The following is a 27830-nucleotide window of genomic DNA, read 5'->3' as shown; positions in this document are numbered from 1 at the left end:
TGACTTTAAAGGTAGTTAGGATGACCACTTATCTTTGATTTAGTTTGCCTATAAAAATAGTTATCACTCAATATACAGAAGGTTCTATTTATGCCTCTTTATGAAAGAAGATGTAGATCTCCCATTGGTTGATTTGAAGAAAGTGAGGTTGATTTGAAAGGAATAAAGTTAGTATTTAAAGCGATGGAGAAAGTTTATCTAATTCAAGAGAGGTTGAAGACAACCCAAAGCCTTCAAAAATCTTTTACAAATGTGTGGAGAAGGGATTTTGAGTTTGAGGGTGGTGATATGGTTTATTTGAATATTTCGCCTTTGAAGAGAGTAAAGATATTTGGCTAGAAGGGAAAACTCAATCTCTTGTATGTTGGGTTCTATGTGTATTTGTTAATGAAATGCATCAGTGTTTTAGCTGTTGTTGTTCCTTTAGAAAGCATAGATGTTTAGGATAGCCTTTCCTATGAAGAAGTACCAGTTGATCCTTGATCATCAGACTCATAGGCTAAGAAACAAAGAAGTTCTCTTGGTTAAATTTCTGTGGCAAAATCAATTCCTTAAGGGGCTACTTAGGAAGTAGAAATAGATATATAGACCAAGTACCCTCATATTTTCTCCACAAACTTAGATTCATCTTGAGGTAATGAGTTTTCCTTAGATTGACTCTTTTTCATACTCAGTTTCAGCTATGTAACCATTCTCATGTCATTGCATTCATTTACAAAATCAAACCAGTTCATGTGTCATGATTCAAACTCTATTAGGTAATCATGTTCCAAGCAATGCATGTTCAGAATATGACCTCAGTTGCCTTAGTATCTTCAGTCAAACCAGTCGCATTCGAGGATGAATGTTCCCAAGGGGATGTATTGTAATACCCCATAATATTCGAAGCTCGATTCATCTCTTAATTACATGCTTAAGGGGTTCAAGGCTTAAAGATTTCACTAAGTGTTGAGGACTTAGTCATTTTCAAGACCCCTAAACTTTTTGGATTGTTATTTTAGCTTTCCTAATTGTGAAATATTGGTTTTTGAGTTAGACCATGTTTACGGAGATTAAAAGTATGTCTCAGGAGAGTTTTGGGAATTTTGGATGATGATTGGGAAGTGTTTGGATAGATAAAATAGGGAAGGCTTGTGATAGCCCAGTGATGTGAGGTTGGCTCCTCAAGTGAGGAGGTTTACGGTGAGGTCGCTACTGGACCTAGCAAGGGTCATGGCGAGGTAACTGCTTGACCCATGCAAGGATCGCGGCGTGCCAAGGGTGTCCCTCCAAGCTTCTTAATCTAAGCCAAAGAGCATTTGAGTCATTTCCCCTTGACCCAAGTCATCCTTAACACGACTTGGGACTTTTAAAAAGGCATTATTTTCCCCTTTCACTCCAAATTCCTCTCATGAAACCCTCCTCTTTTCCCAAGAACAAACTCAAGATTTTTCCCTAAGAAATCAAGAGTTAAAGTTTCCAATCCAATAAAATTTTGAAGAATTCAGTTATTAAGATATTTGGAGTGTTCATCCATGGGTCCCTTTCACCCATGGAGGCCAAAAAACCTCTTTTTGGCTAAAATATGAATTTTTCCTTCATTATGAAGTTGCATGTGTTCAAGATGAGTTTAATTCATGTTTTCCCTATTAGTTTGACTAAATTCATGTCCTAGTATGATTCCATGAAAAGTTAGGTTATGTTATGGTTTAAGTTTTGATTTCCCATGTTGTATTCAATTGAATTTTATGTCATAAGACCGAATTGTGAATTTAGCCATGAAGTCATGTTGTTTTCTCATGTTTTAAGACATCCCCATGTTCAATTCCATATTTTTCACTTAATTGGTAGGGTGTTTATGTTTACGGTATTTGAACCATGATCCCATACTAATCTTTTAAGCTTTATAATCGTATTTTTATGATTATTCAGTGCTGGCGGGTTATGAACACCCAAAACATATGTGTTTTACATGGTTTTATATTTTTGAGAAATAAGGCAGATAAGCCATGACCTTATCATTGTACCTAGATATTTATGATCATGATGACCACTACGGAAATAATGTTCAGTTAAACTTAGTTCAGTTCAGTCAGAGTAGGATTTAGCACCGAGCGAACCCAGGGATGGAGGCTTACCTGCCAATAGAGGGTGTGACCCTTATTAGCAGTCCCTGAGTTCCAAAAATACGTAGCCAGCATAGGTTTGATATGTTTTTCTATAAGTTGAGGGTTGATGCATATCTCATAAGAGCACCTTCTAGTAAAGGGTGACTCCCTAGTCCTTCGGAAATCAGCCTTCTAGATCCACATCGTCAGTCATTTATTAGTACCTGTGGCATAGTACGGACACCCTTCTAACTGGGGTTACAGGTTGGACCCCAATTAAATCATATTGGGACATGTTGGTTACATGATAATTCCCACAATTTCAGTAAGTACCTCAATGTATTTCAGCTCATGTTTGCTTAACTAAGTGTACAGTTTAACAGTTATTTAGTGATACAGATTATAGTTTTTGCAATCAGAGATTATCCCAGTAGCATTTTGGTATTGCATTATCAGATATTATTTTTTCAAGTATTCATACTCAATTATCTCATGCATATCAGCCAGTCCTCATCTCATATACTGATAAATTCAAATTACTGACCACATACTTTTCTTTGCACTATGTTGTCTTATAACATAGGTTCGGATTCTTAGTTTTCCAACCGTTCTTAGATAGCTCAATGTTACTCAACAGTAGTGGTGAATCCTCATCCATCAAGGACATGATTTCTTTATCAAAGTTATTGGTATTTCCTTATGATCAGTCGGTCGAAGTTAGTTAAGAGTTTATCCTATCAACGTTCATGATGCTTAGAGGATTTCAAAAAATTAGTTAGACAATCAGTTATTTCTTTAAGTATTATCAGGTGCTTCAAACATATAATTTTGTTTTCAGTATCTCATCAGATATTTCAGATATTTCATTTCTATGTATTTCATTATTCAGATTTATTATACCTTATCTATGTATCTTCTGCATTTCTGCTGTATTACTATTTTATTCAGTGCTCACAGCAGATTCCAGTGCATGGTTAGCTACTGGTCACTTCTTGCTATAAGTACGGTTGTCGTGACTAGGGGGTAGCCTCGTTCATGACAAAACTTGGTATCAGAGTCTAAGGTTTTAAAAGTGTCTAAAGGAGTCTGAGTAGAGTATTATGCATTGGTGTGTAAGCGTGCCACACTTATGAATGAGAGGCTACAAAATATTCTAAGGAATATTTACCTTCTTTCAGTATTTGTGGCATGTGAAATAGCATGAGCTCAATGTAATTCCTCTTTCGAAAATGACTCCTAAAAGAAAAAATGGAAGAAAAAATGGGATCAGCCTGCACCACCACCTATTCAGGAAGATCCCATGAATGAACATGTCTCCCATATCAAATTTAGAGCCGTTTTTACTACCTTATCCCATTCCGTAGCTTTTCAGAACAACCAGCAGGCTTTTGCTCCAGCCAATCCAATGGCAAATACAGCATCAATTAGAATACAAATTTCACTCGAATGAATCCTTCTCTATTTTCAAGATCTAAGCCTAAAAGGAATCTATTGGAGTTTTTGGACATGGTGCAGAAAGTGATAGATATCATGGGCATCATCTCTAGTGAGAGTGCAGAGTTCACTGCATATCATTGGCAGGATGTAGCTCACACCTATTTAAGCATTGGAAGGAGGACCGAGGTATTAATGCAGCACCTATAGAGTGGGAGGTATTTGACACAGCTTTCTTTGATAGGTTCTTTCCCTTAGAGTTGAGGGAAGCTAAGGTTTATAAGTTCATAAATTTAAAATAGGGTAATATGAGCATGAAGGAGTACTCACTTAAGCTAACCTAGTTTGCAAGTTATGCTCCTACTATGGTGGCGGATAACAAGTCTAGAATGAGTAAGTTTGTAGCTGGTATAGCTGATAGTCTGGTCAAGGAGTGCGGGATTACCATGATAATTAAGGATATAGATATATTTAGACTTATGGTTCACGCTCATCAAATTGAAGAGGAAAAGCATAAGGAGAGGAATAAAGAATAAGAGGGCTAGAACAGGAAGTTTTAACCTTTCTCAACCAAGGTTTGAAAGAGGTAACCATTCTCAATTCTTTCAGAAATATTCATACCTAACTCCGTCTTTAGCTAGTGATCCAGTGCTTAAGATCAAGCAAGACAGTCGAGATAGAATGCCAGGCTCTAATTCCCAGGGTAGTATGAACAGTGATCGAACTAATCCACTTTGCTAGAGATGTTGTAAGAATCACTAGGGTCAGTGTAGGGCTGGTAGTGATATGTGTTTTGGATATGGCAAGCCAGGACACAGAGTCTAGGATTGCCTAGGTATTAGTCAGCAGGGTCATTCTAGTCGTCCTTTAGCTTCAGTTGGCCTCCCGACCTAGCAGGGTGCCACTTCCAGGGAAACCAATGGGCAGTGCCGTAATAGATTGTATGATCTCTAGACTCGTCATGATCAGAAAAGTTTTCCTAATGTGGTTACGGGTATGTTACAGGTTTTCCATCTTCATGTTTATGTTTTATTAGACCCATAGCTTCACTTTCTTTTATGACCCCTTATATAATCGTCCATATAGGTGTTACTCCTGAAATATTAGTAGAGCCTTTATCAGTGTCTTACCAGTGGTTAAATTTATTATAGCTAGACGGGTATACATAAATTACCTATTGACAGTATCTTAGAAATTTACCTTAGTTGATCTTATGGAATTTGAGATGACTGATTTCGATGTCATTCTCGGAGTGGATTGGCTCCATTCATGCTATGCCTTAGTAGATTGCAGATATAGAGTTGTTTAGTTTGAGTTTCCTAAATAACTAGTTATTGAATGGAGGGGTCGTACTTTAGTCCTTTAGGGTCAGATTATTTCTTATCTTTAATCCAGAAAGATGATATCTAAGGAGTGTGTTTACCATCTTATCTGAGTCAAAGACTCTAATTCTGAGACTTCAAGTCTTGAGTCAGTTACAGTAGTATATTAATTTCTAGATGTATTCCCTAAAGATCTCCCCAAAATTCTTCCAGAGAGGGGAATTGACTTTGGAATATATCTACTTCCAAATACCCAGCTTATCTCTATTCTACCCTACAGAATGGCTCTAGCTGAGCTTAAAGAATTGAAGAAATATTTAAAAGACCTCTTGGATAAAGGTTTCATTAGGCCTAGTATTTCTCCATGGGGCGTTCCATTCCTATTCGTGTATAGGAAAGATGGCTCTCTCAGAATATGCATCGATTACTGTTAGTTGAATAAAGTCATAATCAAGAATAAGTATCTACTCCCTAGGATTGATGACTTGTTTGACCAACTTCAGGGTGCCAGTTATTTCTCGAAGATAGAACTCAGATCTAACTATCATCTGCTCAGATTCAGAGAATGTGACATCCCGAAGACAACTTTCAGAATTTTGTATGGTAACTTAAAATTCCTAGTTATGTCCTTTGGAATAACCAATGAACATTCACCTTTCATGGACTTGATGAATAGGGTGTTCAACTAGTACTTGGATATGTTCGTTATAGGCTTCATTGATGACATCCTTGTCTATTTCCATAGTGAGAATAATTATGAAGACCATCTTAAAATAGTATTACCTACTCTTAGTGCTTATCAGTTGTTTGCCTAATTCAGTATTTGAGAATTTTAGCTAACATCAATAGCTTCCTTGGCCATATTATTTTTCGATGATGGCATCCAAGGTGACCCTCAAAAAACTAAAGCAGTGAAAAACTGGCCTAGATCTATCTTTCCATCAGATATCAGAAGTTTCTTAGGTTTGGCTAGACTTTACAGATGGTTTTTTGAAATGTTTTCTCCCATTGCATCCACCATGTCTCGGTTGACTTAGAAGAAAGTCGAATTTTAGTGGTTAGATTTCTGTAAGAAGAGTTTATAAGAGTTGAAGACTCGACTCACTTCCACCTCGGTCTTAACTTTGCAAAATAGTTTAGATGGATTTCTAGTTTACTTTGATGTTTCTGGAGTTGGTATTGGTTGTGCATTGATGCAAAGAGGTAAGGTAGTAGCTTACACCACTAGATAACTTAACCCAATGAAGAGAATTATCCTACCCATAATCTTGAGTTGGCAAGTATAGTTTTTTTCTTGAAAATTTGGAGGCATTATCTTTATGGAGTTCATGTTGATGTGTTCACTGATCACAAGAGTTTTCAGTATGTGTTCGTGCAGAAAGATATGAATCTTCATCAGAGAAGGTTGCTTGAATTGTTGAAAGATTATTATATGAGTATGTTGTATCATCCGAGCAAGGCCAATGTAGTGGCAGATGCCCTTAATAGGATTTCTATGGGTAGTGTTGCTCATGTCGAAGGAGACAAGAAAAAGTTAGTCAGTAAGGTTTATCAGCTTGCTAGATTAAATAAAAGTTTGGTTGATTCAAATGAAGGTACTGTATGGGTTAAGAGTAGTTTAGAGTCTTCATTGGTTGCCGACGTAAAGGAAAAATAAGATAGGGATCCCAGCTCGATTAAGTTGAAGGAGGCATTTAGATATCAGAAAATGGATGTTTTCTCCCAAAGGGGAGACGGTATGCTTCGATATTAGGGCAGGTTATGTGTTCCATGCGTTGATGGTTTAAGACAGTGAATACTTGCAAAAGCGCATGGTTCTCAATACTTTTTCCACCGAGGAGCAACTTATATGTACCGTGATTTGTGGGAAATCTATTAGTGAAATGGAATAAAGAAGGATATTGCAGAGTTTGTGGCTAAGTGTTCAAATTGTCAACAGGTTAAAGTTGAGAACCAAAGGCCTAGTGGTACATTGCAGGAGTTCAGCATCCTCACTTAGTAGTGGAAAGTAGAAAGGTGCTAAACATGGATTTCGTGGTAGGGTTGCCTCGTACGCGTAGTCATCATGATTTGATATGGGCCGTTATGGATAGTAGACCAAATCAGCTCATCTCTTACCAGATCATACTTCGTTCTCAGCTGAGTATTATGCCAGGCTCTATCTTAGAGAGTTAGTGAGATTTCATGAGATTCCTTTGTCTATCATTTCAGCTAAGGGTACTCAGTTTACCTCTCACTTTTGGAAGGCTTTTTAGAATGGTCTTAGTACCAGAGTTTATCATAGTACAGCTGAAACAAGGAAACCTTACGATAGCCCCACGACACGAGGGTGGCTCTGCAAGTAAGGAGGTTTGTAGTGACTTGGCTTCTTAACCCAAGCAAGGGTTGCAGTGCGGTAGCTGCTTGACCCATACAAGGGTCGCAGCGCACCAAGGGTATCCCGCGCAGCTTCTTAATCTAAGTTTCAAGGGTCATTTAAGTCATTTCTGCTCAACCCAAGTCATCCTTAACACTACTTGAGACTTCTAAAATGGCATTATTTGCCCCTTTCACTCTAAATTGCTCTCATGAAACCCTCTTCTTTTCCCAAGAAAAAACTCGAGCTTTTTCCCTAAGAAATTAAGAGTTCATACTTCCAATCATAGAAAATCCTCAAGAATTCAATTATTAAGGTATGTGGGGTGTTCATCCATAGGTCCCTTTCACCCATGGAGCCCAAAAAGACCTCTTATTTGGTTAAAATGTGAATTTTTCCTTCATTATAAAGTTGCATATGTTCAAGATGAGTTTAATTCATGTTTTCCCTAGTAGTTTGACTCAATTTATGTCCTAGTATGATTCCATGGAAAGTTAGGTTACTTTATGTTTTAAGTTTTGATTTACCATGTTGTATTCAATTGAATTTCATGTCATAATATCGAATTGGTAATTTAGCCATGAATTCATGGTGTTTTCTCAAGTTTTAAGTCATCCCAATGTTCAAGTCCATGTTTTTAACTTAATTGGCGAGATGTTTATGTTTTGGTTAATCTAATATTCGACTGCGGAGTATCTTTTTTTAAGGAGAAGAAAGCTTATTTTATTGAGTATCATTTTTAATATTCAATTAGTTTTACAAAGTTGAACCATTACAAAGTAATCTTGAACATAGAGTATAGGAAATTTAATTTGGGGGCCCAACATTAGGTGTGATGGATCCCGCTCTGATACTTTGTAAAATTAGATATTTAGACTAACTTAGACCCCATAAGCTAGCTCAAAAGGAGAAAGATTGCTTAACTTTTATAAATAGACCACCTATTTCATTAATAACCAACGTGAATCTTTTATTTCTTTCTTCAACAAATAATTGTACTAGGGAGGCAGTTGGACATGTGTTAATGGTCTTGAAGGATAACTTTGAGGGAACATAAAGGGGATTGGTGATATAATGGATAGGTTCAGGGGATAGCTGAAGCCAACAAGGTTACTTACATGAATTTGGTGAAGAGTAATAATAAAGATGAAAAAAGGACGAACAACAAGAGGTATAAAATTATAAAGAAGGAAGAGTGGATGACAGTTTCAATGGCTAAAGAGATGGCATTTGAACAATTGTATGGAGAACTAGAGGGAAAATGTGGTGAAAAAAAGTTGTATTGGTTCGTCAAGGTGAATACAAGGCTCGCGATAATGACAATGTGAGGTGCACTAAAGTCTAGGATGACAATGTACCAGAGGTCCATATTTAATGAAGTTGTTAGGCATACTATTTAAAATTCTTTAATGAAGATCAGATAAGAATGTTGTGATGGGTGATTCAGAGTACTTTAAGGACCGTCGAGATTTTGGATATTCAGGTGTACTAACTTTGAGGTTAAGGGGGCAACACATAAGATGAGAGGAAGGTCGAATAGGTTAGATAAAATTCTGGCAAATTCTGGAAGGACGCATGCAAAGTAGGTTTGGAATGGATAATTGCGTTGTTTAATGTCATCTTCAGACGTCTGATATGATCGAAGAATTGAGGTGGATTATAATTCTCCTATTGTACAAGAATAAAAGTGATACTATGGAATTTTAAGAGAATGTGGTCGATATGAGAATGAGAAAGAATGTTTCTATTTTTGAGAATCAATTCGGATTTATGTTGGATGGATTGATGATGAAAACCATATAAGGAGATTGTTGAAAGGGAGAAGAAAAGAGACTTAGATATAGTGTTCTTCCATCTAAAACAGACATACGACAGATTCCTAAGCGAGGTTTTATGGAAATTCTTAGAGTCTAGATGTGTACATGTGGTATGTATTAGAGTGATTAAGGATATGTATAGTGGTGCTAAGACTCGAAACACTTCTTCATTGAGATGAAGCCGTGACAGGGATCAAATCTTTATTGTTTTTTTATTTGTCTTGGTGATGGATGAATAGACAAGACATATTTTAGAAGAAGTTCCATGATGTATGTTATTTGCAAACAACATAATATTGATGATGAGAGACACGGCAGAGTTAACCATACACTTTAGATATGAAGACTGACTCTAGATTCTAAAAACTTTAGGCTAAGTAGGCCAAAAATAAAGTTCATACAGTGCAAGTTTAGTATCACATCACATGAAGTTTAGTGTCACATCACATGAACTATATGGGGAAGCGAGGATTGATACACAAGTTATCCACCAGAGAGGAATTTATCTTAGGTATATAATTCAACTAGATGGAGAGATAGACGAGGATATCACTACGTTGTATTGAAGCCAGATGGATGAAATAAAGGGTCAGATCTGGTGTCCTATGTGATTAGAATACGTCATCGAAACATAATAGTAAGTTTTATAAAGTGGTTGTTAGACCGACTCTATTGTATGAGGTGGAGCATTGGTCTGTCAAGAACTTATATGATTCTTAGATGGATGTGTGGGCATCCTAGAAGAGACAAAATTAGGAACAAAAATATAAATGGGCAAGGTAGGAGTAGTCTTCGTGGTGAACATGATGTATGAAACGAGATTAAGATGATTCGAGTATGTGAAAACAAAAGGCACAGATGTCCAAGTGAGGAAGTATGAGAGATTGGTGATGATAGGTGTAAGGAGAGGTAGAGGTAGACCCAAAAATAATTAGGGAAAGTTATTAGATAGAACATGACACAACTTCAGCTCACTGAGGATATGGCCCTATACAGGAGAACATAAAGTTTAAGGATTATTCAATTAGTAGGTAGCATGCATTTTCTCTCTTCCTAGTGGCAGAGAAATATCTATTCTCGACAACCTATCTATTTCCATATCAATACTATTATCATAATGCGAGCATTATTTTACTCTTCGACTTTATTTTTTACTTGAGTTATCTTTAATATTTGTATTATCAATATGCTTCTTTCTTTAGTATTTTCTTAATAGCTTTTTACTATTGCATTTTCTTTCAAACTACGTTCTCTTGAATGATTTTTTGAGCTAAGGGTTTATCGAAAATAATCTTTCTACCCCATAAAGGTAGGGGTAAGATTTGCGTACACCTCACCCTATCCAGACACAATTTATGGGACTAAACTGGGTATTTTATTGTCTTTATTATTGTTGTTGTAGCGTGAAGGTAGTTAGATCGATTTATGTATCTAACTTTTCATGTGAATCCAGATCCTGGTATTTTATTTATTTTTTTTTGGAAAAATTACATATATTGAGTTGTATAAAAAGGTACAAATTACTGTCTTTTACTATTTGGTAAACCCATTGTTGGCGCTACCGATACATAAATGTAACTCGTTCAAATAACTATTCGGAGTTCCAAACGTATGATCAATTATTAAGTTAACATTTTTATACGCACAAGAGATTAGATAAATCTCACTGATTTTTTCCACAAAAAGTAGTTACACAACCAATCTGAATAAAAAAGTTACAAACGTAACAAATCGTAAATCGGACACACATAGGATAGGTAGTGACCACAACTATTCTATTCTGTCCTAAGCAAACAACTTCCTTCTTTAGAAAGACCAAATACATTTTTTCTTCTTTTTCATGACATCAAAAGAGTAATTACTCAAATCATTTTTCAATTCTTATACTACCAAATTTCGAGCCACCATACATAAATTACAAGAAATTAAACATCAAAGTTCTTGCTTCATTAAAAAATAATAAAAAGGACTTGCACAAAATTATAATATACCTACAGTTATGATCCAATTTCACAGGAGGATTAGGTAAGATATAGAGGGAAAAGGAACAACAAAATCACACCTATTTTTTGATACTCTTATCCATACAGCTAAACAGTAAGTTCTTGTCTCTTGCCTGTTGACTTATTTCCACGCAACTCTAGTATTATATCTTAGTTCTTCATTTTTTACAAACGAGAAGAAGGATCATATCCATTAGCATATCCATTCTTCTTAACAACATCAACATCTTCATCTTCATCAACCATGAACCTCTTCCACAACCAATGTTGCTTCCACACCCTGTCTGTCATCTCCTCGATCGGAATATTCTTCGTCTCAGGCAACAAGAAGAATACAAAGAACGACATCACCACAATCCACGCCGAAAAGAACAAGAATATCCCATACTTGAAATGACACAGCATCGACAAAAATGCTTGTGCCATAATAAACGTGAACAGCAAGTTAACACACACTGTCACACTCTGCCCAGCCGAACGCGTCTCCAACGGGAACGTCTCGCTAGGAATTAACCATCCTAGCGGGCCCCACGACCACGCGAAAGCGGACACGTAGGTGCATATCATGACCACAACAAATATTCCCCAACCATGACTAAGGTCGTCCGAATGGTCCGTTACTTTGATACCTAGGATTATGGCTATTATTACTTGGGACAACAACATCTGGACCCCGGCTTCAAGGAGGAGGACACGTCGTCCTAGCTTGTCGACAGAGTAGACAGAGACTACGGTGGACAGAACGTTGACAGCTCCGGTGATCACGGCTGAGTAAAGGGCTGCGCTGCTACCGAAACCTAGTGTTGAAAATAAAACAGGTGCGTAGAACATAATGGCGTTTATTCCTGTGAATTGCTGGAATATCTGTTGCATCATGAAAAAAGGAAAATGAATCCTCAATTAGCAAATTAGAAATCAGACTCTGAAAAATTCTGAAACTAATGAAATTGATAGAGAGTAATGTTAACAACATTTATTTGAAATGGACTTAAATCAAGAAACATTGGTATGCTACTGGAGTTTCACTTGTGTAATTCTAAGTTACCAAATAACTCCCAAGACATGATCCTTGTATTTCACAAGCTTGATAATACATAATTTTGGAACATTATAACGTTATTCTTGATAGAAGTGATAAAACCCATTTATCAGTTCAGCACATCAAAATTGGGTTTCTATTTAGTTCAAATTAATTCGAGGGAAATCTCATCAAATATTTTCAAAGAATACACTTTTAACTTGCTGTGTGTTATATACTCATAACAAATAAAAATAATAATTGTAACAATTATAAAAGAACAAATAAAGGAACCCACTTATTAGCTCATTTCAGTTCGACTAACTTTGGAGTGAATCAAATACCTGCTCATTTATTCGCTCACTTCATTTTAGTTTAACCAATTCAATCCAACTCGTTCATCTGGCACCTATAGATTTTCACTTGTTGCATTTCGAAACTACTTTATTTTATGAGTGTTACACAAGTAATTAGGCATAAAATCGAGTACTCCATACCCAATTACGCATTTAACTTTGACATCTATAAAGTGTAGACGAAGCAATTCTCCATAACAAGTCAAACAAATAACTTGAAAAATAATTAAATTAAGTAAACTAACCTGGAGGGCAACAGAGATAATCAATTGAGGTCTATTTTTACGTTGGAGTAAATTTCTGAAAGGGTGTTTGACTTCTTTAGCAATACGACTAGCTTCGACAAGCTCCAAGAATTCAGGTTCAATGTTGTCTGTACCTCGTATTTTTCTAAGTACTTGTTTGCCTTCATCCAATCTACCCCTTTCTATCAAACTGTTTGGTGTATCTACCACAAATAATGCACCCAACGTTAATAGCGCTGCTGGAAAACCTGCTAAACCTAATGATAATCTCCATCCCCATCCTCCACTTATCCTGCATTAATGCCAATTTAGGAAAAAAAAAAAAAAGTTGATTAAGTTAATATTATATGGGAAAATATAAAACTAAATTAACAAAAAGATCTATTCTATACTGTCTATGTTTGACAGATCCCTCTCTCATATTGTTTAGTCTTAATTTAACTACCATGTAGTTTAAGATTTTTTTCTTTTGAAAAAAAAAAATTGTGATTTTAAGTTAGATAAGGTAAATGTTGGATTGGAAAATATAAAGCTAATTAACAAAAAGATCTATTCTATACCGTCTACGTTTTACTGATTCCTCTGTCTCAGATTGTTCTTCTTAATATAACTACGCACATAGTTTAAGATTTTTTTTTAAAATAGGAGTAATTGAATTTTGTGGTTTTAAGTTAAATATGAGCAATGTATTAGAATGACCTCTGAATCTTCTGACCCTAACTCTTAAAAAAATTATGTGAAATATTGAAATTAAAAGCTTACTCCATATAAAAATAATCCTTTTAAAACAGATAAAAAGAGAAAATAAGACACGAAAAAATAGGAACTAGCATTGTAGTACACAACAATACTACCAAAAAATCATTATTATGGTTTTAAGATTTTACTGGCACAGACTTGTTTGACAGTCATTCAACTTATTTTAATAGTATAAAACTTGCCTTTAATAGGAGATATTTACAAATACTCTTATATTTGGCTAAAAATTAAAGTATAGCACTACTAAGTACTCCCTCCGTATCGGAATAAGTGTATCGGAATAAGTGAATTGTTAGGATATTTATTGGTGTTTCAAAATAAGTGAATCATTGAATTTTTTTTTAAAGTTATCATTATGATTTGACAACCAATTAACTTTTAAAAAGGTATTTATAAGGTCATTTTTTTCTTTTTTGAGGTAAAAATGAAAAATTATGTTAAATTTATGTTTTTAATATTTTTTTCTTAATCCATCTATTAAAATTTAATAATTCATTTATCATGAAACGAAGGGAGTGTAATAATGTGGTCATTGAAAATAACACCAGCCAAGTGGGTGAAAGAAATCAATAAAGACAAGTGCACAAAATATCATAAAAGTTCAAAGGAAAGTGTCAAAGAATGAGTGGTCAATATCAGACTCCCTACTTTATCTTTCCTAATATGAAAGTGAAAGAAGACACTCTTTAACAAATAAAGTATAGTAAATTAAATAAAATAGTCGTTAACCAAGGATTCAAGATTTTCAACCATGTGGACTACTAATGCATTTTTTTTTTTTTTTTGAGACAATAAAATCAAATTCATGACGTAAACTTTTATTTGGTAGGACATGGTAAGTGACCAATACAATAAATCAACTAGGGCCAAAATTCAAAAACCTTGACTTGGAACTTTTTTGACAGTCAAGTACGTCAACAAGATACACATGTAATCTTTATACTCACTCAATCATGCATTACATTATCGTCATACTCATAAACAACATAAAAATATAAAATTGTACGTGAGCAATAAAATAAATATAGCATGCGAATAAATATTTTGCAACAAATTACAAACTTACTTGTCTGTTCCGTAGTTGACGAGGTTGGCGAACAGAATACCAATAGTTACGTTAAGTTGGAACAAAATATTAAGTCCTCCACGAATTCTTGTAGGTGCAATTTCTGATAAAAATAGTGGAACAGCCTGATAAATTCATGCACATTAAATAAATGTTAATTTTGAGAAATATAGAAGATAAAAGAATTGTAAAGTACAAAATTTTTATTTCATAAAATCAAATACATAAAATCGATCAAAGTATTATTAAAATAAATTATCAATAGAGCTTTCTCGTATATTCAACATATTATAAAAGGAGATTTTTATTCACGAGGGACTTGCAAATTCTTCTTCATAAAGCTATATTTCTAAAATAGATAACTAAGAGGACACTCATGTGTGACATGTTAATTAACCTAAGGTTTTATCCAAACAGCAGTTATTGCAGTATCTTCCTTTTTGTTTGCTTTTTAACTTTTAGATTTATAGAAATGGATAAGATAAAGATAAATGCACTGAACCTTGTATTCTATTTGTGTCACAATTCACGTTCATGGTACATACTGTTGGCTTCTAAGGCCACAAGAAAAATTTGACTATCGAGCTATCCTACAACGAGCTCCAAAAACGTATGTATCATGCACGTGAGCTTAAGCTATGTCTTATCTTTTTCCTCTTTGGCTCTAATTTTATAGGTTTATCAATCTAGTCATATTTGATATGCCCTCTGTCAGAGACGTCACAATCTAGTCGTTTTAAAAAAATATATGATATTTAAATTCGTGGTGCTCTAGTTCACATTGTAATTACTGAAATAACCCTCAAGTGTCTCAACCAAAAGGTGAAAGGATAAGGATAAAAAGAAATTAAGGTAAAAGCAATCTACCAACAAAGATGGAATCAAAATTCAAAGAGAAGGGTGAAAAATGATGTCAAAAAGAATAAAGTAGCAAATTCAAAGGAATTAGCTTTGCAAAGTGGGAAAGATACAAGGAAGCTGCCTATGAAGGACTTTTCTAGACAAGGACAAAGCTTTAAGTCTCCACCTAAACTTTATTTATGTTTTTTTTTTCTACTTTTATGATTCTAAAAGAGTCTAACTCACATGTGTAATACAAAGAAAGTAACTCGATGACCCAAATTATTTAAAGCAAGAAAACAAAAAAAGTTGGAAAAATGCTACATAGATAGATTTGGACATAGAATTATAGCAAAAGATAACAAATATATATCTACTCTTACCCACCCACCCACCCCAAGTTGTGGACTCCATGTCTCCCATTTTCCGCAACATGGCCACCGTGGTCCATGGCCGTCCACAATTTCCGACTATGACAAATACTTAGTAATATCATATAAGATATTCTTAAGACAAACAATTATATAAAAAATTCAGTAATAATTATAATAGAATTTTTATTTCTCATACAATATTTAATATTTTATTAGTGTCTGGTTAATTTGAAATCATATAAAAAAACTCTAGAGCCGGTGAGGCTATAATTAACTTGTCACCAATAAAGAAATAAGGATAGTTTTTAGTTAAACATGACTCTTTACATAAAAGAGGAAGTCTAATCCAACCAAACTAAGAGAGAAAAAAATATATATAAAAATACTAGCGTGGTCCTTGCACATGCAATGCAGATTGAATATAATGAGCCTCTCAATGTGTAGTTTTAAAAAGTACAAACATCTAAATGGTGCTGGCCTTTTCTGTATTTTGTTTAGTATTTTGAACTACTCACCCACCCCTATTGAGGGTTAGCTAGGTAGATTAAAGTTATAACTAGTGTAGACTATATTCAATTTACAAAAGAAATTAATGCTCTTTATCTTTCTAAAAGTCTCACATTAATGAAAAAATCTCTCTATAGTCGAACTATCATATCCATTCTCTTTGACCAGAATAAATCATTTCACTTTTATCACGAAATTTTATCCACTTCTGTAGAAGATAAATTTTCCTCTAATCCTTAATCCATTTTTCTTCAAACAAACTAGTACGTACTAGAATTTAAACAGTCGCTTTTTGAATACTTATCTTTAAGTAATAAAAGGAAGTTTAAATAGAGTCATCACGTAAAACTTAATGTTGTAATAAAATTCAGAAAATACTCCACAATAATAGATCACTATGATCGTTAGGTGATTTTTCATATATTATGTTACATGCATGTTCTCTATAATAACCTTTTACAATACCAGATCAAAAAATATCAAAACAAACGATGGTGACGTACTAAAAATTGATAAATTGGACAAATAATATAACTTTTTTTATAATATCATTGCAAATATCTTTTTATAAAAAGGTGAGAATAATTAAGGAGCAAATTACCTGATTAGCAAAACCAACACCACAACCAAGTAGAATCCTTCCAATAATAAGCATAGCTAAATCTTGAGCAGCAGCATTTAGTACAACTCCCGCAATGAAAAAAAAACCGGCGATTAACATCGTTAATCTCCGACCAAGTTTTCTTGTTGTGTATGATGCAAAAAATGTTGCTGTTAAACCAGCCAGATATAAGGATGATGTAAATAATTGTAGCCCTTGATTATCATACTTGCAGTAATTACTGTTTAATCCTGGGTCTTTTGTTCTCTTGTATACCGTTGGAAAGAATTTATGAAGAAATGGTTCCATTGACGTAACGCCACCTGTAATTTATTCGTAAATGAAATATTCAGTAAAACAAGCCTTGATATAACAATAAAGTTTTTTTTGTACAATTGTCCTTTTCAATATATTGAGAGTAACATTTATCAATATTTAAGATTTTTTATTTTTTTTTAAGATTGAGCTGTAAAAACAGTCCCTTATTAACATTAGACGATAAGTTCACTGAGCTATCCTTCTTATTATTCTAATACTAGCGTTTATCAAATTTTAAGAATTCTTTTTTCTCTTTTCTCTTTTTGGTCATTAACTTTTAGGCTTTCCAGAGTGTTAGGAAAATCCCACTTAGGCCGGAAAAGTGGTTAACTTTCCCACCTTTTTATTTATGGAAAAATAGAGTGTCTTCTTTTAAAAAAAAATATTTAATTTTAACAATATTGCAGTTTTAAGAAAAATTCAAACAAGCAAAAAATTGGGCCAGCACATACTATAATTTAATCCATTACAATTAAGGTAAAAAGGAAAAAAAAATCCCAAAAAAAGGAGTAAATTTGACTTTAAAAGGAATTCGGACTCTTGTTTAGCACTGGGGCAGAGCTAGGGGACACAAGGGATTCATACTAACAACTACACTGTATATAACATGTCAAATTCTTTTTTTTTTTTCATAAATAGATAGCGGAATTGAATTCCTTTGATTTATTCTTTATATTTTTTATATTATGAATTTCTTTAATAAGAATTCTGATTCCACCACTATTAAGCAAAGTTCTTTATACTCTACCTATATTCAGAAACAAAGGAAAAACTTTAAGGAATGATAGAAGACACGTAAAGAAATGCTAAAGTACAAGACTTTGTAACGTCATGATCATCATGATAATATAAAGGTTAGCAACTAAAAATAGTTTTATTAATTAAAAGAAGAAGAAGAAGAAGAAGAAGAAAACGAAAAGTCATTATGAAAATGAAAATATAGAGTAAAATAAATTACCAGAAACTCCAACATCATAACCAAACATAAGTCCTCCAGTTGCAGCCATAATACAAGAGATAATAACAATAGGTGTAATCTTAGCCTCGAAATGCGTGCCTCCGGCACCGGAGGTAGAAAACCCTCCACCGGCCATCGTATAGCTAAGTTTTCCGGCTTCGAATGACACAATATATGTAATAACAAGAAGATAGTCTATATGACAAGAAAAAAATTTGTAATGAGAAAGTTGATATTTGTGTGTGATGGAAATTATGGGAGAAGCATAGGGGACTATATATAGAGTAATTGAGAAATAAAATGGTGTGGATTAACAAAGATGGAACCCCACGCCACAAGTATCTTTACACGTGGATTATATGTATATATGAGTTGACTATCCTAGTTTGTGTGTGTATATTTTTTAGTACTACCTATAATATAAGTTTCTTTGCTCGACGGCTCATGTGTACTAGTCAACTCAAAAGTTTGTTAGTTTTCAAAAATTATGTACACATATGGTTGGCGTTTGGAATAATAAAATGATTTAATCAATGAGATTTATCTGCCGTTAATCAAAGCTTTCGAATAATTATATATTTGAAGTTTTTTGTTTGTGGATATATGTTGTTTCTGTAGATTGCATGCAGGATGATTTTGTGATAATATAATTATGTTATCATTTGTTGTTATGTTATTCCATATTGTCTTTTGTATCTTTATTACATTTTTTTTATACTGAATTTTATTTTGACTCAAGAGTCTATCGAAAATAAACTTCGAACCTCACTTCTAAAGTAATTGTACGAATTACATACGATCTACACTCTCTAGACTCAACTTTATGAAAATATAATAGCGAATATATTGTTGTTGTGGTTTCAGTTCTTTGTGATGAATATATTTTGTTTGCTGCTTTTGATGATGCATGGACCATTTGGGTATCAAATCGAATATTCAAATATCAAATTTGGTTTATTTTACTTTACTTCAATATATCCAAATCAATTAGCTTCTTCATTATTTATAACAATTCTTTATTTGGAAGGTTGAAATATTTGTATTCCAAACATATTTGTTCATGAGCTATTGAATTTAGTCGGTCCAGATATGAGGGGGTTTTTTTTTTTTTCCTTTTAATTGATCTTAATTATGCAAATAAATTTGAATTAGTCGGTGAGAATAATTAAATTTGGATTAGGTCGGTCGACAGTTAATTGGTTTATTGAGAGTTTTATATTAGTGTTTAAGAAAAGTGCCAACCTTATAGTTAAAGAATACCAAAAGGGAAAAATACACTTTTCGTAAAACACTTATTTGTGAAAAATAATAAAGATTACATAAGTGGATAATTAGTTTATCCAGTTGGGTAACACAAATTGTGCATAATTAGGTTATCCAGTTGGGTAACACAAAATTGTGGGGTATTTAATACAGTATATATCCAATTGTTTTAGACTTTTTTCATCAAATGGCCAACGGTCTTATGCCTCCCAAAAAACGAAAAGAAGGCACGGACTACTATTACTTGTTTCAATTTACTTCTAATTTACAATACTTCCTCCGTTTCAAATTGAAATGATATATTAATTAAGAAAAAATAATTAATAACATAATTAGTTTATAATAGTGTTTTTATTAAATTATATTTACATTTAATTTAAATTAAAAATAATTAATGCAAAAGGTAAACACATGGAAAAAAAAAATTGTCTCTTTTTTATTAATGAAAAAAATAAGTAAACTGAAAAATCAAATTAGAAAATTTGGGATGGGTAATTTGAGACGGAGGGAGTAGTTGTTTTAATTTACTTATTGAGAATTGTATGTACTCACTTTGTTCATTTTTGCTTACTCATCATATTAAAAATAGATGTCCAACAATATTTGTTCAGTTTAAAAAATTAATATATTATTTACTTTTTGTAAGCATTTTATTCTTAGCGTTAAATATGATTCGGTATCCAATGCATTTTTCAAAACTTTAAAAGGGTAATATAATAAAATTTTCTTGATTATTTATTATGTGCCAAGTCAATAGTGGACAACTATTATATAATGGGAGTATATTTTTTCTTTCTACCCTTATTCCCACTTTTCCTTTTTATTTGCTCTATTGAATTGTGGTTATATTCCTAAATACTTCCATTGAATTGTGGTTATGTTTCTAAATACTTCAAAATCTATTTATTATGTTGTTGTTCAATAAATATAATCATTATTGATTTAAAAAAAGATATAAAATTTAATTAGGAATATATTGGTAAAACTATTCTTAATTTTATAAAATTAAGTGATTTATTAGAAGGTTGAATTTGCTCAATCTAAATGAAGCAAATAAAATAAAATGAAAGGAGTAATATTAAATAGGAGTAATTATATAAAATAACAGTACTAAAACAGTTGCATATTTAATTTGTTTCCATTTTCTTTTTAAAAAAAAAAACATGTGTAAACAGAATATAATTTTTTATTGTTAATCCTATCCAATACTCTCATCTACTGTGTTCTGTTGTGTCAAGTGTGTGTTCATTAAAACATTTAGAAATTTGTGGATTTGACCAACAATTAATTGTTCCATAAATTTTAGACATATTTCACTGTTCAAGAGAGTCACGTTATTTGTCGTTCCGTCTTATTTATAGTATCTTTGTATGTTTTTATTTTTCACATTTTGACTTGTTAGGTTTATTTAAAAAAAATAATTAATAATATAGTTATTTTATAATGATACTTTTATTAAATAATATTTATATTATATTTTAAAATTAATTTTAAAAAAATAATTAATACTAAGAGTACAATAATAACAACAACATACCCAGTGTATTCCTACAATGTGGGGTTTGGAGAGGATAGAGTGTACGCAAATCATACCGCTACCTCAGGTGAAATGGAGAGACTGTTTCAATTAATATTAAGAGTAAAGTATAAAAAGAAAAGTTTTTTTTTATATGTCAAAAATGATAAGTAAAAATAGAAATACAATTCAAAAGTTATGAGTAAAGGAAGTATACACAAATTATTCACCTTGTGAAAATTCACTTATATATGTTAAATTACAACATCTTTTAAGTGTCAGTTTGGCCAGGATATTTTGTGACATTTTTTTAATGAAATTTAATACGTAGCAAATAATTATTTGGACATAAAATTATTATAATTACCTGTAATTCAACTTGAATTAGAAATTGTTAGATCACACATTGTAGGCTTTATTAATAAATATTAATGTCAACTTCCGAATATGGTTCATTTCTTGGGTGTTTAGAATATAATTAGTAGGAATTATTGGACCTCACATGATCACATGAAAATTTCGTAAGTAGACACCAAATGGAGAAATAATTATAGGCCATATAACAAATTAACAAACAGCTGACGAAGTTTTCACCTAATTATAACATATAAGATAAATGAAATTCAAAAGTTTTCTGATGAACAAATAACAAACACTTTTTCTTTGAATTTTTTTTAATAGTAATGAAAAGATGTTTGATGTTTTATTAGTTATTGTTTGCGTTGTTGGCGTTGCTCGCATATATTGATGATTCACGAATATATTAATTGAACTTGATTCTAATTTTGGTACAATAACAACAGTTGTTGGAATAATCAATATTAGTTACTTGAATGTTGAAGAAGAAATGATAATGAGAGGATTAACAATAAGAAGAATTAAACAAATTTGGATCTTTTCCTTCGAAAGTTCAAGTAAATATTGTTAAAATATACACAAAGAATTACGTAATGAAATGACACTACCCTCCCTGGAAAATGGAGGTAACAGTTGTAAGAAAGAGAATCTTTAAAGGGTTAAAAAGGTACCTCCATTTTAAAAAATTGGGGCTAATACATAATTAGTCCTTCAATTAAGGATAATTTTAATATTAGTCCTTGATTTATTTGGTTAAGCATATTAAAATATCAATAACATACGAATCACATAAGTGAGATCTGGGGAGGATAGAGCGCACGTAGACCTTATCATTATATCGTGGAGTTAGAGAGACTGTTTTTTAAAAAAATCCTGGAATCAGGTGCAACAAATTAAGGTACAAAAAGAAGAAAATAGTATTGGAGAAAGTATAGCAAATAACAAGAAACAGAGCAAATTTTACGAGAAAGAAACAAGAGCAACAACATAATAGTGCGCTAGTCAAAACATAACAAACAACCATATCACAAGCAAGGCCAACAATACTACGGCTAGTACAACAACAAACACCTCAAGCCTAAACCCTCGACCCGCAAGATAATACTCCTACCCGATTAGCCTTCTACCTTATTATGTGTCTTTCGCACCCTCCTATATCAAAGGTGATGTCCTCGGTAACCTGAAGCTGGGTCATGTCTTGTCTAATCACCTCTTCTCAATACTTCTTCAGCCTACATCTACCTCTCCCCGTACCGTCCATATCTAGCGTATCGCACCTTATACTCATTGGAGCATCTACACCTCGTCTTTTCACATGTTCAAACCATCTCAACCTCACATGTCCAAACTATCTTCACAAGCATATTAAATGTTCAAGTAACTAAAATATGTGTTATTGACATAGGGCTCATTTGGGAGAATCGTTCCCTACCTCCATTCACTGTATCAGTTGTAGAGTCAGAATTTTCACTATAGAGTGTCAAAATATAAAGTAGCATAGCCATAAAAAAGTCAAGAGAGTCAATATAAAAGAGAATTGGATCAAAATGGTGTCTTAATTTGGACAATTCCAATAAATGGGTTTGTCAGATTTTTCATGACCAAAACGGTGAAAACGCGTGGATATGGAGCACCTTCAGTGTGCAATTTTTATGTTAGAAAAATAGACGGACCGTTAAGTATAGTTACACTGAAGGTACTCTACTTTCACAATTCTTCAGTGAATCTTTTACATTTTAAAGAAAGGCTCATTATGAGTCATGAGCCTTCTGTGTATTTGACATTTTGAAGAAAGACTCGTTTCTATCAATGCACCTTCAATATAAATTTTATCTTTCCGAAATCTGAAAGCCTGCCATTTTCTGAATTAACGGGACAAGGTAAGACATTTTCACACACTAAAGGCTCATCCTTACAATGCACCTTTAGTGAAATTATCAAAATACCCTTAAGAATCTCCAAAATATATTTATACTAAAGGTGCTCTACTCTCACGAGTTTTCAGTGACTTTTTTACATTTTAAAAAAAGGTTCATTTAAGTCACGAGCCTTCTGTGTATTTGACATTTTGAAGAAAGACCTGTCATCAAGAAAAAACTAAATTGATGGAACACCCTTAAGAGTTTTTCTCCAAAATATATTTACACTGAAGGTGCTCTACTCTCATGTGTCTTCAGTGAACGCTTTGATTACACTGAAGGTGCTCTACTCTCATGAGTCTTCAGTGAATGTTTTATTTTAAAGAAAGACTCATTTAAGTCATGAACCTTTCGTGAATTTTACCGGAATCTAAAAAAGGTTGTCATTTTCTGAATTGATGGGACAATAGGGAATAACTTTTTTCATATCCTAAAGACTCATGGACAGCAATGCACTTTCAAGCAAATTAAAAGTACACTCTTATGCAGAGAGTCTTCAAAATTATTTTGTCTCTCTCTATATATATGTGCATCCTCTTCACTGTCATGTACATTACTAAATTCACAAAAATTATTATACTTTTACCGTTGATGTATCCTTCAATCTGAATTGGAGTAAAAAAGGTTAGTAATTTTTTCTTAGTATATTGCTCTCCCTATTGAGTAAATAATTTGTTAATAACTAAAGTTATTTTTACAGGTTTAAAAATGTCGAATGAGCATCGTGTTAGAGCTGCATTGTATTGGGGCGGCGATGTCATATATGAATCTAATACGGTTAGATATAGTTGTGGTGCTTGTGCAGTTGTTAAACTTCCACTAAATGTTGAGTATGATTGGTTAGTTAGAAACTTGGATATTAGAATGAAAACTAATCCAAATGAGATAAGACTTGTTATTTCGGGTAGATAGATATTTTCAACCGTGCAGGGTAATGCTCGTTATTTTGAAATTCTCATACTTGATAATGAGACTTTGCAAGAGTTTATGGTGGCACCTGATACAGTGTGTTATATGATGAATCTTGATTTGTTGGAGATGTATATTAAAACAAAAGCATTAGATGTTGTTGAACCTACACATAATTTGAATTTCCTTTCTTTAAATTTTGCTACACCCTCTTTGAATCTTAATGACCCCCCTCCTGATTTTTATGAACTATCTACAAATATGACTAGCAACTTCTCAGAATTTCAAAGTTTTACAAGCTTCTTATCACAGAGTTTAACAGTACGAGTTGATATTCCATTCAGTAATTATAGTCATGGATGTACTGATTTTGGTGCAAATTTTGATGTCGATAATTATCGTCATTATGATTTTAGAAATGGTGCAGGAACTAGTAATTTACCTCAAGTTTCAGAGATTCTAAGAGTTTTTGAAATACAAGTTAGGATAGAAGTCGATGCCTATGCTGATACTCATGCGGATGACAATTCTGACAGTGATGCACCAATGATACATATCAGTCAGATGAAATGAGTGACTCTGGAGGTGATAATGATGATGATCAACAACCATTCATTGAGGTACCACAAAACACACCATTTCATAGGGAGAACATTCCATTTTTAAATGATCTTTAAGATCATCCAGAGGTATTTGCTTCTACTAGTGAATTAGAGGGTGTTGAATGTAAAATTTGGTTAAATGATAAAGCGTCGAATCTTAAGTCTGGGCAGTTATTTCCTAGTAAGAAAAGATTAAAGACTGTTGTAAAAATATGGAGTTTGCAGGGTAATAGAGAGTTCACTGTATGGGAATCAAAAAAAAATTTGAACTATTAAGTGCAGAAGGTGAGAATCTGAATGTGATTGGATGCTCAGAGATCGAAAAACACCAACAAATTTATGGACTATCGAAAAATATTATGGCAGACATACTTGCCAAATGGGTGTAATCCAGCTGATCATTTTAACTTGGATTCTAAATTGATTGCTTCTTTGTTGCTGCCTTTCTTCAGGAATAATCCTCAATTCAAGGTGAAAGATGTTCAGACTATTTTTGAGGTTGAACTAAAACATACACATTCCTATAAAAAGGCATGGATTGGCCGCAAACGTTCTTTCAAATTCATATATGGTGACTTTGATTACTCATTCGCACAACTTCCAAGGTACATGAATGCACTTCAACATTTTAATCCAGGAATGGTAGTGGAACGGATGCATGCCGATGAATCGACATCAGAGTTAAATTTTTTTAAATATGTGTTCTGAGCATTTAAACCTTGTATAAAAGGTTTTAAAAGATATAGACCAGTCATCTCTATAGACGGCACTCACATTTATGGAAAATATGATATAAAGATGTTGATTGTTGTGACTGCTGATGCAAATGGGCAAATATTTTCACTTGTTTTTGCAATTGTTAACAAGGAAACCAAAGAAGAATGGTCATGGTTTTTGTCGTGCCTTGGAATTCATGTGGTAGTTGATCGTAGAGGTGTTACATACATATCTGATCGTGCTCCTGAAATACTTAGAAGTTTTAATGATTTGTTTGAGTTACATGAGCCGAATGCATATCATTGCTTTTGTCTTAGGCATGTGAAAATTAACTTTCTGTCTAACTTTCCTAACAAGCAACTTGAGGGATTAATGTGGCAGGCTGCTATTCAACACCAAGAATGTAAATTCAAAGCCGTCATGCAAAGTTTGAAAGATGCTGAGCCAGGTGCTTACAATTTCTTAATGAAAATTCCATTAGAAAAATAGGCAATTCATCGTGATGGCGGTAAAAGATGGGGCATTTTAACAACCAATCTTTCTGAATCTTTCAATGGATTCTTAAAGAAATCTCGAGGTCTCCCAATTACTGCAATGATTAAGCTTACATACGGTCAAATTGTGGAAAGATTTGTATCCAGGAAGTAGTATGCTCAAGAGCTCATTAATGAAAAAGAACTATGGTCACCTGTGGTTGTAAAGAAAATTTTGAAGTATGAATTGAAGTATAAAAATATCAGGTAACAACTTATAACTGAGAAACGGGGGTATTCGAGGTTAAAACATATCATCGTCAAGGTCGTGGTGGCAGAAAACATATTATTAAATTTAGTAGGAATATGTGTGGATGTCAAAAGTAGCAAGCATATCACATGCCATGTTCACATGTGTTGAAGGTTACTGAGCAGATGAATAGGGTTGCACATGATTTGGTCAGTGAATATTATAGTATAGTGAAATATTTTGAGACATATCGTGTGCCGTTTCAACCTCTTGGAGATGAAGCAAATTGGCCGGAAGCGCCCTTAATGATTTGCAATGAGATATTTATCCGAAAGAAAGGAGCTAGAAAAACTACACGTGTTCCAAATGAAGCTTGTAAAATATACAGAATAACAGGGCATGACATGCGTAACTGTCCGAACTAAGAATATGCAAATAATAATCGTAGACAATAGCTTAAGAATATTTGTAGTTTTAATGTCATATTATGTACTTTTTGTAATGAGTTGAACTAAATATTTTAGTACTATTAATACCTATGGTAATTGATTAATTGATAATCATTTTTATGGAGATCCAAAAAGTTCACTCATTTTGACTGAATTCTTAAAGTCAAAAAGAATGCAAAAGAAACCTTCAAATAAGAGTCTTAGGACTTCTTTACCTAATGGACAATTGAAAGGATACAAGGAGCATATCATGTCTTGTTATCTGCTTTAAATGAAGACATTTAAACCCGGCATATCCTGGTTCACTGGCAAAAACTCGAGCATAGATTGTTATTTGCCCCTAATGTTCCTTCATGGATCAAGGAGGTGTAAATCTTCCATGTCATTTTTCTAGATCTATGTTAACAACTTAAACATGTAAGAACCACAGAAGTAGCAGGGAAGCTCAATTTTATGATAAAAATTTTATTCACAACTCACAAGAAAGCACTGTTTGGTTTTCCCAATTATTATTTCGGTCAAGTATATCTTCTGATGACATGATGTTTTGGCTATAATGGTGGCAGGCTTCAGGAAATGTTACCCTTGAAACGGTGCACTCAATTGAACAAACTGGCGTTACCTACATTTCTAGGTATTCATTTCACTCTTTCTATTTCAGAAGATATTCAAAAAACAAGTAGAAGATAATAAAAATGGAAGATACTTCTCGGTCTATGTTATTTGTACAAGCGGGAATCTTTTCTTCTCCTGTGTTACTCATATAATAAGATGGTCTGTGTACTTGTGTACATCAGACAAACGTATCTCAGTAGATAATCCATGTTATGTATAGTTCTCTTGATAGGAAAAATTGATCACTGGAACATTTACATGGATCAAGAATGCCTCAGTGAATTCGGTTGTAGACCTTACCACTACCTCATATGAAGGTAGAGAGGTTGTTTTCCAAAGAAAAAATCTTTACAATAATGCATCAAAAAACATTATCTGTTTGGTAAAAGCCATAATCATGTTGCCAGAAGGGCACCTAAAAATGCCCACCTCCTTATTGTCGGAGAAGAATTTTCACTGAGGGGGTTTAAAATTAAAAAACTAATTATACGAAACTAGTTGAAGGGGTTCAACGTCAACTATATATACATAAAAGACACCATTAACCGAATTACATTTACTGCATCCATCTATGTTGAGCTTGAATTTTCGAGGACTTGGATAATTCTATCTGAGGTATTTCATATTGCTTTTGGTCTTGATATTCTCAATGTAATGAAAGATATATACCCATTCTCGATCAAGACGAATAACGGGGCA

At 33.2% G+C, this 27830-nt stretch overlaps 2 protein-coding genes across 2 annotated transcripts; one reads left to right on the top strand and one right to left on the bottom strand.

The window, feature by feature from the left end:
- Window positions 1–10941: 10941 nt before the first annotated feature.
- Window positions 10942–18448, bottom strand: LOC107864117 (sugar transport protein 13). Its single transcript, XM_047409214.1, has 5 exons — window positions 18062–18448; window positions 16786–17108; window positions 14464–14588; window positions 12639–12930; window positions 10942–11883 (listed from the first exon to the last, which is right to left on the bottom strand). Exons 1-5 carry the CDS (start codon window positions 18195–18197, stop codon window positions 11185–11187), a joined length of 1575 nt encoding a protein of 524 aa, XP_047265170.1. The 5' UTR covers window positions 18198–18448; the 3' UTR covers window positions 10942–11184.
- Window positions 18449–24594: 6146 nt separating this feature from the next.
- On the top strand, window positions 24595–25833 carry LOC107865525. The gene is made up of 3 exons (XM_016711775.1): window positions 24595–24645; window positions 24943–25232; window positions 25368–25833. Exons 1-3 carry the CDS (start codon window positions 24595–24597, stop codon window positions 25831–25833), a joined length of 807 nt encoding a protein of 268 aa, XP_016567261.1.
- Window positions 25834–27830: the final 1997 nt, after the last annotated feature.

The sequence above is a fragment of the Capsicum annuum genome, chromosome 3, assembly GCF_002878395.1.
Source record: "Capsicum annuum cultivar UCD-10X-F1 chromosome 3, UCD10Xv1.1, whole genome shotgun sequence".
In the NCBI taxonomy this organism is placed as follows: Eukaryota; Viridiplantae; Streptophyta; class Magnoliopsida; order Solanales; family Solanaceae; genus Capsicum; species Capsicum annuum.
The sequence above is the reverse complement of the archived record's forward strand: the minus strand, read 5'-3'. Positions and strand labels throughout refer to the sequence as shown.

Coding starts and splice junctions, on each gene's coding strand:
- LOC107865525 (XM_016711775.1), top strand. CDS start 24,595: ATGAGTGACTCTGGAGGTGATAATGATGATGATCAACAACCATTCATT. Junction 24,646..24,942: donor ATCAACAACCATTCATTGAG/GTACCACAAAAC, acceptor TTGGATGCTCAG/AGATCGAAAAACACCAACAA. Junction 25,233..25,367: donor TCATTCGCACAACTTCCAAG/GTACATGAATGC, acceptor AGGTTTTAAAAG/ATATAGACCAGTCATCTCTA.
- LOC107864117 (XM_047409214.1), bottom strand. CDS start 18,197: ATGGCCGGTGGAGGGTTTTCTACCTCCGGTGCCGGAGGCACGCATTTC. Junction 14,589..16,785: donor GTGTTGGTTTTGCTAATCAG/GTAATTTGCTCC, acceptor TGAATTTATCAG/GCTGTTCCACTATTTTTATC. Junction 11,884..12,638: donor TTATCTCTGTTGCCCTCCAG/GTTAGTTTACTT, acceptor ATGATGCAACAG/ATATTCCAGCAATTCACAGG.